General features: G+C 32.0%; 1 protein-coding gene and 1 long non-coding RNA gene across 2 annotated transcripts in view; one reads left to right on the top strand and one right to left on the bottom strand.

Annotated features, from left to right (window-relative positions):
* Position 1: 1 nt before the first annotated feature.
* On the top strand, positions 2–10,067 carry LOC111623850. Its single transcript, XR_002756485.1, has 4 exons — positions 2–1,657; positions 5,313–5,339; positions 5,421–5,563; positions 8,514–10,067. It is a non-coding gene; the product is annotated as an uncharacterized LOC111623850 (long non-coding RNA).
* Positions 7,331–13,414, bottom strand: part of LOC111623842 (exportin-T-like) — a 64,340-nt gene continuing 58,256 nt past the window's right edge. The window contains 8 exon segments of the mRNA XM_023366563.1: positions 7,331–7,802; positions 7,876–8,001; positions 8,082–8,129; positions 8,211–8,326; positions 10,507–10,555; positions 11,407–11,474; positions 12,564–12,753; positions 13,176–13,361. Coding sequence (XP_023222331.1) covers positions 7,776–7,802; positions 7,876–8,001; positions 8,082–8,129; positions 8,211–8,326; positions 10,507–10,555; positions 11,407–11,474; positions 12,564–12,753; positions 13,176–13,361 — 810 coding nt within the window. The 3' untranslated portion in view covers positions 7,331–7,775.

Here is a 13,414-nt window from a genome sequence, read left to right as displayed (position 1 = left end):
GAATTTCTGATTTACTTTATGTTAAGTATGTACCAATTGTATTCATCAAGAATCTTTAAAATACTAAACAAATTACATTATTTACTCAAACTTGCACTTTTTTCAGGTTTTAGTATCTGAAACTAGGGTGCATCTTAGATTTAATACATCATAATTAGTGACTTCTAGTGTTGTTCGTCATATTCCTCTGTCACTTCACTGTCATGAATACTAATCTAATAAAATCATTAAACATTTAAGAGGTCAGTTTAGCCCTATCATAACTGTTGGGTAAAATTCAGGGAAAAAGTTCTCAGCACTCTTTCAAGAAACATGGCATTTCTGACGGTTCAAATGAATCCTAAGATGATTGCGCATGGAAAGATGCAAGAAAGATCGAATCTGGTGACAATTCACAAGAGCCTAACAGAAAGCAATGTTTGACTTTGATATCATGGAAGATAGTGATATATAACTTTACCTTAAATAAATATTGAATGAGTTTGTCAACAGAACCAATTATATTGACATAAATCTATCTTGATTTGTCTAGTTTTTCAAGAAAAAATCAAGAATGAGCGTGAAGAAATTAAGGTGTCTTATATTTGAGTAAATATAGTTTATCTAATTTGACTATAATATAGTCTGTATAGAGCTAGACTTTGCTTGATTGGAGCCAATTTTTTTAAAGTAAGCAGTATAATCCTAATCACCTACTCTAAACTATTTTCAATTTCAAATAAATAACCACAATACTTTTATCTAATTCAGCAGCTTTTATTTCTCTGCAAAACAAATGTTTTCAATCTTCTTTTGAGAGGTAATATTCAAAAAACGGAAATGTCTGAAGAACTGATGTATTTCAAAATTTGAAACCTCAGAGGCGTGTATAAGCTTGACACAATTAAATCATAAATGCTTATTGAAATACACTTGCCAAGAATGAGAAGTAAATTTCTCTTCATTACAATTAATACAGCCTCTAAGTCGGCCACTTTAAAGATCTCAAGGGCTTCCAATTCTCTGAGTTATTCAGTAGAGAGAGCAAATCTTATCGGAGGCCCAATTTAATTTTGCAATAATGTCGTCATCCAACGCATACATAGATAGGACTGTGGATCTCTTATGAACTATGTCATATCTATGATCTGCCATCTGTTTTTTCAGTGACTTTTTGTAGATCCAATGTAAACCAGGACCTGGTTTACATTGTCTGGAACCTTTCATTGCTTAAAGGAATCTTATGTATACCAGGCATTCTTTCTCTTTGTTCATTGGATCATTCTTGTTATGTAATAGTTTATAGAAGTTGCTTCAGAGGAAGAGACAGGAGAATGTGCTTTCTTATAGATTAAGTACAGGGGGTTTTGGAGAAAAATCATCCAGGCAAAGCTGTTGCAGGCAGTGTCTGCAACTTGTTTAATGATAGTCTTGCCCCATTTTAGGCAAATTTTAAAGAGGCGGCAGAAACTGACCTTTTTGGATAGCTTTCTTGTGTGACATGGGTCCACTGACTCTGAAGCTGGTCCTAGTGCCAAAAGACCAAGAAGGGAAGTGACCCCAAATAGTGCCTTGATACCTAAGGTCCTTATGGAGGGGGATCCCCCTTCCAAACAATAATATCTGCACCCCTCTCCCCCTCCTTGCCATCTTCCATATGCCAAGAGTCTTCAGAAAGGTAAATGCCATGTTAAATGTTCATTTATTCTTTACATTAGTCTTTTATATTCATTTCTTATTGTTTGTAGTATTAAACACTATTTTAATCTCTATAAAATGTGTTTTTGGTATGCATTTTGGAGTGTCTAGAACAAATTAATTGGATTTACATTGATTCATATAGAAATAATTGCCTTGGATTTTGCCAATTGTTTTCAGACAGATTATTGATGAAAACAGAGGTATTACTGTATATTGATATTATATTACATAATTTTTTACCGTAATAATAATAATAACAACAACAACACATCACTTCTGGGTGCTTATTATTCCTGTTGTGCTCTCCTCTACAGACATACACTACACAAAAGCCTGGAAACATTACAATTAAATAGAAATACATACATCACACTACAAAAGGTCACTATATTGAATACATGCCATATTGTTAGGAAATTCCTGAATACAGACACACTTATTTATTTTTAGTTTTGTTTTGGTTGCTGTGCCTTGACTCTGGTGTGGCATAGTACCAGCCACCGATGTCAACCGAGTATAACTCACTAAACCCAACATAATAATAACTAGTAAATGAGCTTGGCATTGCTCAAACAAAAACGAAAGCAAAGATTAAGATCATTAGATTATAGCCAATCTTACCCGTTTTCACCGAGTGCAAGAATTAGGTTTCCCCTCTTCCGAGACTAATTAGAAAATTTTTAGATATCTGCTTACCACACTGGGATAACGATAATTAAGATTCACAGCAATCACTAACCAGTGCGTAGTACCACTAAGTGATAAATAACAAATGTTTTCGTAACCCCTTCTGGGTTCTTCTTCTAGTTTACTAAATTTGAAAAATAAGTTGGATCTTCTTGAATCATTCATAAATATAAATTTGAACATAAAATAACTTATGTGCATGCATTATATGTCAACTTTATATACTACAAGTTTAAACACGTGCACTGTGTATCTTGCCAACTACGTGACTGCACCGCATGGCTACCTATCTCGTATACGTACTTGTCTTGCCCCTCGCCACCTGCTGACACCAAAAATATAATGCTTACCTAGATGATATCTTTTAATTAATATGAATGTTTAACAGAATAATGTACAGCCTATGTCCACCCTGAAGGTCCATTCTAAATATTGGTGAAAAATTTTTGAAATCGGATGATTAGTTTTGGAGATTACCTCCTACATCCAAACTTACAAACTTTACCTCTTTATAATATTAGTATAGATACGGAGTAGTTAGAATTAAACTGATGGTACTCGGACTGCATGGAGCTGGTTCTACCAAACCAGATTGGATGAGACTAGATGTGTAATCCAGATTATGAGGAAGAGATTTATGGAGGGGAAAAATTAGTTGAAATTTTCACCACCAGAGGAAAATGTGGCACAACAAAGATGACAATTATAAGACGTGAACAAATTTTTATTAGAAGGATAAAATTAATTATACACATTTACAGTGTGCGCTCGATGCAGGATCCTTCTCTGTTGACCATGTAAACTGCATTATCAAGTGCATTTTCAATCCACTTCAGATAGAAACTTTTAGCAATTTCTGCATACTTAATCTTTTTGAAGATAGTCCAGCATGCCAAGCTATCTATTGTTCTTAAAATGACCATCAGGTGGTCCAACTTCTTGGCTCCTTGAACTATGTAAGCTACAGGCTAATATTGACAGTGACTTATTTACCATCTAGATTATCGTTTTCAATCTGTTTCCAACTATTTTTTAGAAAATACAAGTTTCAACGGATGATCCTAATGTGAATTTTAAATTTTTTCTAAAAAGTGACAGAACTTCTGCGAATTCTTCCAATGGGCAATCGGAAATTAATTGTCCCAAGGAAATGCCATTCGAGTAACAAGAAACTGCTGGTCGACATCCCAAAAGTGCACTGCTATGTCCATTTGACAATGCTTATTCAGAGATTTGTCAAAACTTCCATCTGTCTAAACAATCTCTAAAATAAGGAGTTAATCAATTATTTATTATGTACAACACTTTTACTTGTCAAATAGTTCTGTGCAATTCCACTCTTGGCAAACATTCCACTTTTTGGAGGAGCAATTGTCATGAGTTCAAAGACATCTTTCCCATCACAATCTCAGCACCCATATCATTTCTGATGATGTGATATCATCAGAAATGATATGGGTGCTGAGATTGTGATGGGAAAGATTACAGCGAGTCTTCATATCTGTCCACTGCAAGTAATAGAGTTGAAGTAGAAACAACAATGTGCATTGATGATATCGGATCATTCATAGGCGAGCTAGCCGACGGCAACAAAGATGCAGAACACTGCTTAGGTTTGCTTTATTTAGCAAAAAATGAAATGCTATGCTGTGATTTCTCATGCCAAGTTTGAATGATTTAAAGTTGCTTTATAGTAGGCTATGTACAATTTCAAGGTACAAAATCAGATTTTTGATTTTGCTAGGTAAACATTAGCAAAATCATCAGGATTCAGTTATACATTTAATAATGGTTAAATAATATTTGCTTAGTTATATTTTTTCCTCAAACTAACGAAACTTGTTAATTTAACATCTGAATTCTTTAAGCTGTAGTAACAGAACTGAAAGTAATAAATATAAGAACATCTGAGACAGAAATAAAAGTACATACAAAGTATATGCTTTTACTTGTTTAAATCGCCTAAAAAAATAAATTTTCATAGTCTGGGTTATGGTAGACCAAAGCATAAAATTTTCCACTTGAGTCACTATCACCGGGAGAACTTTCGCAGACACCATGTTAAGGATCAATTTGAGGATGTGGGCTTTGAAAGTTTAGACCAGTGAGAATAGAATCCCAACCCAAATCCTGCAAGAAATCTCTGGGACAAACAGGATTGTTAGGTATAAATGTGGAGAGATTGCCCTAAAAATGAAATAAAATGGCAAAACGTTAGAAGTATTTTCCAGAACTTAAGAGGAGAATTGTAAGCATCATAGAGATCAAAGATTTCGGAAGACAACATTTCATTTGCTAATACATGTGACCAGATAGTTAGATAATGGTAAGACAGTGTACTTTTGAATGATCAGCAAAAATTTCATATCTAATGTGTGTATTCGTAATCAGGCCAACAGTTTACCTTTTGATTAAGTGAAACAGTAAAGAAGTTAATAATGACCAAACTCTCAATCCTTAATTGTGAACGAGACTATAAATGTTGCGTGTTGACTTTAATTGCATGTTTTTTATCAGTCTCTCTAGTTAATACAATTAGAATTGCACATTATGCTAATTTAACATTTATCTTGCTAGAAATGTAATGTTACGTTTTACGAATTCTATTGTAAAAATTACGTTCAGTATATCACTTTATTTCTAGTTTTAAAACATAAGATTATGTTCACAGCAAAACATAAACGAATTCTGTGCATTGTTTAGTTTGTCTGTTAACCATTAGAGGCATTATCGTCTCAGAAATTTGAACAAGTTCTTTGTCAAGGTCAATTGCATTGTTCAATTTGGAGTTTAGCCTACAAGCTTCTTTTGAATATTTAAATAAAGTATTAAATATGGCTCATACAATAAATTGAAACAAATCCTCCCCATTAACGAAGAGTGAGATAAATGTAGTGACAATGATAGTGATTTATTCAATGAGAGTGATAGCGAATACGTTTTAGGCCCATCCAGTAATGAAGACAGTACAGGTAAGCCATATAATTTTAATTATATAGCTACAGAAAAGTAACAAAGTTTATAAAATATGTAATATTATATTTGTATATTAGAGCAAAGAGTCAGATTCGTATATTTCTGACAGTGTGAATACCATCCCGTCTACATCTGTTATACCATCGCATCCACGAAAAAGAGCTAGGATGAGAACTAGGGTGAGTCTACTGGTGATATTGAATGGAAAGAGGTGGACCAGGTACCAAATATTACTATTTATACTGATCATGATCTTCAGCAGAATGTTGGCATTGATCAAACTAGCAATCCTTTACTTTTTTTACTCATTTTATTAATCAAGAGCTCATTTCATACATGAAAGAGCAAGCAGATTTGTATGCAAGGCAACAAATTTCAGCTTTTAGGTCTAAAAATGCATTAAGTCCCAATTCCAGATTCAAATTGTGGAAAACTTTGACCTTGGCAGAAACAAAAAAATTCCTTGCAGTAATACTACATATGTGCATCAACGAAAGGCCTAATTTGGAAAGCAATTGGAGTGAAGACCCTGTAACGAGTTGCAATTTCTATCCCAATATTATGTCAAGAGATAGATTTTTGAATATTTTTTTCAATGTTTCACCTGAGTGACAATACTAAGCAAAAAAAGAAAGGAGAAGGTTTGATGCTTTACACAAAGTGAGGCCTCTAATGAATATTATGATAAAGAAATTTCAAGAAACCTATTATCCTGAGGCTCTAACAATTGATAAGGGCATGTGATTTAGGGGTTGTGTAAGTTTCAAAGTTTATATGGCAAATAAACCAAATAAGTACGGTATGAAGTTGTATATATTGGCAGCAGCCAGAACTGGTTATATCTGGAATTTTGAATTGTACCATAGTGTAAGCAGCTATATTATCAACATTTTGGTCTTTATCATGGTGACCATGGTAAAGACCAAAATGTTGATAATACAGCTGTTTCTGTGGTAAAAAGACTGGTAGATCCATTGTCAAATAAAGGCCATAATGTGTACATTGATTGGTTCTACACCAGTGTTTCACTCGCTGAATATTTGAAAAGTAAATACTAGATTGGTAGGGACAGTAATGAAGATGAGGAAAGGTCTGCCAAAAGTGCTGAAAGAGGCAAAACTAACCAAGGGAGAGCAAATATTCCACTACAAAAATAACAGGGTAGCCCTATGATGGAAAGACGAGAGATGTATATATATTATCATATATATATATATGATAAGTACAAAACACACTGCAGACATGCAACAAGTTCCAACAAAAAGGCAGGATACTCTAAAAGAAAAACCAATTACTGTTATAGACTATAACAAACACAAAGCTGGAGTAGATCTGATTGACCAGAGGGTGTCCTATAATACTTTTTCACATAAAACTGTAAAATTGTAGAAAAAATTAGCCTTTCATTTGATAATAATGTGTGACAAATGCATGCATTTTGCATAATACAATTATCACTAAAAGTTAACAACTATTAGATTTATTTAAAATATATGTTCAGCTTTGGTGCTATCTGCAGGAGACAATATCAATGATAATGCTACTGGGAATAAAATATTGCAAGGCTGTCAAAGAAACACTTCCCTGAGAGAGTGAAATGAAGGCAGGAGGACAGAAAAAAAGCCCAAAGATGATGCACTGTTTGCAGCAATAAGCAAAAGTACTTGAGTCAGAAAAGATACTTCTTATCAGTGTACTGAGTGTGACCCTGTTTCATATAGTACTTAATACATTGCTTAATCTATTTTTCGTAATGATGTTTTTTTTAGTTAATAAGACATATAAAAAATATTGGTGTTTTTTTTTGCTTTATCTATTTGTAAAACATGCCCAAATAAAATTACAGCACAATATTTTAGAGTAATATAGATAAATGTCCAACAAATCGGAATTGGTTTTCATTTTTTCCCCCATCAGAAAATATAGTAAAATTACTAAAATCAGTCAGCACACAGGTAAGGGTTAATGAATTAAGAGAACAAATATATAAATATTCATTTCAAAATTTATTTCCTGGAAAAAAATTTCAACAGAATTTTTATACACAGCAACAACTTGTATGTTATCAAGGCATTTTGCACAATTTATTTAGTTATTTGCACATTATATTTTTTGTCAGACAATTTTATTGGAACACACTATAGTTGCGAGAAGCGTGTTTCCAACAAACTCTTCTGGAAGTGCGGCACGCCGGATCGGAAGCTCTCCGGCCAACCTTAAACTTTCTTTGGTTGCCTGATTTTCATAGACTTGCGATTTGGGCTCGAAGAAAATCAATTTCTGTATTTACAAAATACCACATTTTGTTTCCCGCAGAGGAATGTCGACAGTGGTTCACATTAACGTTTGCTCGATTCAGGCAAGTCATCTTACAGATAAAACCTGTACAATTTCATAATATATATATTGTTTATTTATATATTTACAATTTGCTATGATTTTGCTTGTTGGAAAAAAAGCTGAAATAAAACGAAAAAATGTTAAAATTAATTTGAAAATTTTATAAGCTTTAGAATTGTTTAAATTAATTACCTTTAAATAATTTTTAAAAACTTTTGTATCTGATTTTAAAGCCTGACAATATTCATGAATCTGTTGTGGCGAGACTCTGAGAGTCGGAAGATATTGACTTTGCAGATAATTTACAAATTCGTCCCCCTATGAAAAATATATTTTTGTATATTGTCAAAATGCGAATTAGTAATTTCATATTCGACGGTTCTTTGTCAAATACTTACTCGTTTATCTAGAATGGTTTTTAGACACGTAGCACTTTCTGACAAAGCCTATTACCGCAATGACAAAATTTATTTAAAGAGAAAGAAATAAAAGCATTATTCCTCTAAATATATGTAAAAAGAGCATACCAGAATTGTCTGAGCATCCGTCAGATCAAAAGTATCTTTCAAAGGAGCTACAAAACAGGCAGGGACAATTGATTTATAGATGAAATCAACAAAACCGGGGATACCGTCCGAACCACCTGAAAAATAATTATCTAAAATTAAATTTGATTTAATAAATTGGTTAAGATATATAAATTGAGAATATACTGGGCAATCAAACAAAAATGTAACTTGCAACAAGTCGGCCATGCTTTGCATCGTAAATATTTATTTACTACGAGTTTGAGTGATTAAGTAACAGTTGAAATTTATTTATTTTCACAGAGACCTTGATTGGCTGTAATTTAAGGCATTTATCTCAGAAGAATACACTAATTGAAGATTTTGCAGGATTTACTTCAGAGTGCATCCATATCTATCCAAAGAAAAACTTTGTGCACAACAAAAGAAGTCTCAAACAGGATTTTTGATATGCTTTTGCATAAACTGTTGCATTGATTCTTGGTAAATTTTCTACCTTATATAACTGTCTACTATGAAAATTCCATTCTTTAATGCAAGGTATTTCTATTTATTGCAACACTTTACCCAATATTGTTAGAGTGACAAGTCAGACTAACAATAGCAATCTATTTCTCATGATATCCCTTTTTGTTCGATCATTGCATAGATGTAAAATTATTAGGGGCAGTCAAATGAAAACAAGACAGATGGGAAAAAAGTAAGTAAACTGCTTATTATTTCAAAAGTAATTGTCATAATGGTTATTACCTTTATCCCACTGTGAGACAAGACGGTCAATGCCTTCATAGAAAAATGTTTGCAGTTGCCTATGGAACTATGATTGTACCCAGGTGTGCACCTTTTCATCCAAAGCAAATTGACGGCCACGAATGTCTTTCTTCGGGGCTCCAAAAATATGGAAATCGCATGGAGGATGTGTATGGACTATGCTGCAGAAGTTCCCAGCGAAACTTCTGCAGCATAGTCAAAACAACCTTGGTAACATGTGGCTGGGCATTATCCTGCAACAGAATGATGCTGTCTGTCAACATTTCTGGGTATTTGGATTTAATGGCATGCTTCAATTTTTGCAAAGTTTCTATGTATCGCTGTGCATTAATTGTGGTGCTGTGTTCCAGAAAGTCAACAAGCAGCGGACCTCCATAGTGATGCTGAATGCACACATGACTCGCCGGCCTCACTTTGAGCGCGTCTAACAGACAAATGGCACAGCGGTGAACGTTCACGCTGTTCCTTCCTGATTCCCAATAGAGGGCACTTCTATATACACACCTACCTGCATTACCAACTTCCCATGCCACACTTGTTATATTGTCTGTCTCATTTTCATTTGACTGCCCTTAATACAATTGCATTAACTCTCAGGAATGTACAAAAATTGCAACTAAGGAAACACTAATAGTAGTTTCCCTTGTGATATATAAGCTAAATGCAGAATTTTTGATTTCTCTCCTTGTTTTACATTATCTGTTTCTTTAAAAATTTAATTATTTAAATATATGGGTGCAGCCTTTTCAGGTACTTTCAGAGTTTGAATTGTGTGACTATTTTGTAGTGCTCTTCACTTCTACAGTAGTCAAAAAATAACTGGACTAACTCAAAGCCTGTAATCAAGTAATTGAAAATAGTGACAAATATATACGAATGACCTTTGCTTTCTGTAAATTGTATTCTTTGCCAAGGCTTCTAAACATTTGCCACAGCTTATTAAAATAACTCTCAAAATTAGAAAGTTTTCCTAGGGTTTTGCGTTTGAATCTGGATGTAAAATCAGTCAGGGATATCCATTTTAGGATTTAGTAATGTGGCTACCATATTGTGAAACCCTAAAATGTACAGTTTGGCATCTAGCACTGTGGGTATATTTCAAACTTGACAGAAGTTGGGTTTATGGTCTTAATGGTCTGTCTATAGCTGGTTTGGTAAAACTTTGCAAATATAAAAATTTTATATTTGCAATTTTGTTCTGAATAAGTTTATGAAGATGGCTGTTGTATAATACTGAAGGGGAGAAATTTTTCTTAAAAGTTGTAAAAGATTAGGAAATATCCAAACTATAGGATACTTCATTTTTTTAAAAATATGGTAAAAATTTTAGAAATATAGCAAGTTTATAGTGTTTGGAAAACTATTACGCACTGCTGCAAACAAACAAAAAAAAAAAAAAAACATTCAAAAATACATCTGTGTACACACGCGCACACACACAAATTTATCGTCATAAATTATACATAATTTGATGTAATATTCTACATCATTACATTACTTGTTTTTTCATAAAAATAATTCTTACCCCATAACTCCACCATCTTCTTAAGTATACTAAAACAAGTTTTTTGGGCCTGCAAAAATCAAAATTAAATTTAAGTAAATAATAAACAAACAAATTTTCTTGAATTATAAGTGAACACTTTTATTTCTTTTTAAGATGCTTTTGTTAAAAATTTATAAGAGCAACTAATTAAAAATAATTATGATATCAATGCATTTGCATTTAATAATTTCGATCCCTGCCGGGGTTTAACGGTCAAAATTTCTCAGTGTTCGGAACCGTTTGCAGAATAAATTTTGCTACCAACTTTGAAGAATTTTTGAATTAGTTTGGTCAATAATTAGTTTCGAGCATTACATATCTTCCAGCAAAATTAATTTTAAAGTTAAGTTTGAGTGGAAGAACTGGAAGCATACAAAAGATAACCTTGTGCTTTTATTTTTTCTACTGTCCAATTAGATGCATTTCTAAATGAAGGACACGGCAATTTTAGGAGTGTCTGTAATTCAAGAAACACAGTATGTGCTGGCACCTGACCAAATATTTAGTATTATTTGGTATTTCTAGCCAAATACTGAATAATATTAAAGAGAGATAAAGAGAATAAAAATTTATTCTGGACTTAGAAGTATCACAAAACTTGACTTTTGTCAAACATTTAGTTTCTACCAAGTTTTGTTGTAAATAGCACTCTTTAAAATTTAGTAATATCAGAAAATACATTAATACTACTTTTATAAGCAATTAAATTTTCATTTCTTAGCTTTTTCTTTAGGTCTGTGGAAGAATGTAATTCAAAACTGATTTCAATCAATAATTTTTAATCAAATTCAATGTGAGAGATGGAAGCTGTTGGAAATATTTACCGGCAGGGACAATTTAGCATTTATAGAACTGTGAACAAAATAATAAAGCACTTACGACCGGATCAGGAAAATCAACAGCACCTTGAATTATTGTTAACAGGACTTGTTCTAAATTTTGCATATCTGAAATAAAAAAACTTAATTTATATCGTAATAAATTGTTTACAATGAATGTTAAAGAATTTTTTAATATTAACAAGATATTTGATAAATTGTAATATCGTCAGAAGTGTAAGAAATATTGTAAAGATTATATTTTATGGCTTTGTTTCATACTTTACCAGGACTAATTTTAATGGATTTTCATCATTTTGCTCTAGAGTAGGTACCGATGGTCACTTTCACATCATGTATAATTCCATAAATATTGCTTACGTGAAAAAAATTGTTTTTTAATTCTTAATTGGTTACATTATGAAAAACAAAGTGGCACATTTGATGTAACTTTTCATAGCAATGGTGATAGTATGTTAAACAATTTAGTGATAAGCTAATTTCTCCTGATACAAGATCAATGATAGTTAATAATAATCATTAAAATAATTATCTCCAAAAAACTATTATTATTATTATTATTATTATGCTTAATAGAGCAAAGTCTTTTCAATAAAAAAATCCATAAATATTTTTCAATTCTTCAGAAATTTGAAAAAAAAATGATAAAGAATTTTTGACATCATCAGGAATCTAACTTTCTTAACATGTTTCAGCCTTTTTTTTTACACAAACTTTTAGGCCCTCCTCAGACATTAATTTTTTAACCAATGCATTTCAGCATAACTGCAAGTGGGTTGCATGTATTGCAAAGCACATCAGTTAATGTCTCTGTCTGAAAAAGGTTGTAACACATTATAAAAATTAAATAAAAAATTTTTGATGGCAATGAAGTAAGAATCAGGCTTGAGGTATCTTCTTTACTATTTTGTCAATATTTTTTCAAATTACATACAGATGATTGTCATATCTTAAAATAAAAAAGACCTGTAAAACATTTACGCATAATAATACAATTGTTCTCTAATATATCATCAATATTCAAATGTAATCTTGAGTTTTTACTTGATTCCATTATTCGAGACAATCTATATTGCTTGTTTTCTTTTTTATATTAAAAATCCTGGATGAATTATATTTTAAAATCTTTATTTATTGAAAAAATGTAAACAGGATTTTAATTCCTGAATATAATATGTATTAAAAATTAAATTTTACCTTGAGATGCAATTACTTCTGTGACGTTATTTGTCACGACAGCTGCAATAAAAAGAAAATAACTTCGTTGCAACAGCTGCCTCTCTCTCTGCGCCTGCTGGTCGTTTTCGTCTATCGGGACGGCAAGAACTGCAAATATGGCAGACACCAAGGGCATAAAGATCCGAAGTAGGTACGGCACTATTTCTTTCTGAAAAACCCACGATAACTGCACCTTAAATCCAGGGTGTGTTCACATAAATGACATACAGAAATTGATTAAAATGTAAGTCTTTAAAATTAACGATTAATGCTATCAAATATCAATGTTTAGCATGCTTAAAAGAAAAAGAATGAATTTTTGAATTTTTAGTAATTTCTGATAATATTTCAATTTGGTTTCTCTTGGCTAAGTCCAAGTAAAATTAGAAATCATATTTATGAAAGAAACTGTTAATGATTATAATTTACATATTTTTGTGCTTCAAATTATAATTATTTCTAATTCTAATTAATTCTCAAACTCGCTGTAACTATATAGTTAAACAAGATATTGACACATCTATAACTTGTGACTTATATTTTATTATTTTGAGATCTAATTGACAGATTAGTAAAGCAAACAATTCTTACCTTAAATTTGCTAATAATTTGATTAATTAATGGAATGAACTCTTGAATGCTCCGAATATCCGTACTTCTTAGTAATTTTTCAGCTGCACCGGGGATAAATGGTAAGATTTCTTCTTCCAAACAAACAACCATTCTGTGTAAATACTGACGAACTGCAGATTGCAATATGGCTTGCTCGTATGGAAGCTATAAATTAAATCAAGAACAGTCACTTTAGTATCATCATATTACTTTTATAG

This window comes from Centruroides sculpturatus, unplaced genomic scaffold (genome assembly GCF_000671375.1).
Source record: "Centruroides sculpturatus isolate CEXI.00-Female unplaced genomic scaffold, Cexi_2.0 scaffold49, whole genome shotgun sequence".
In the NCBI taxonomy this organism is placed as follows: domain Eukaryota; kingdom Metazoa; phylum Arthropoda; class Arachnida; order Scorpiones; family Buthidae; genus Centruroides; species Centruroides sculpturatus.
The sequence above is the reverse complement of the archived record's forward strand: the minus strand, read 5'-3'. Positions and strand labels throughout refer to the sequence as shown.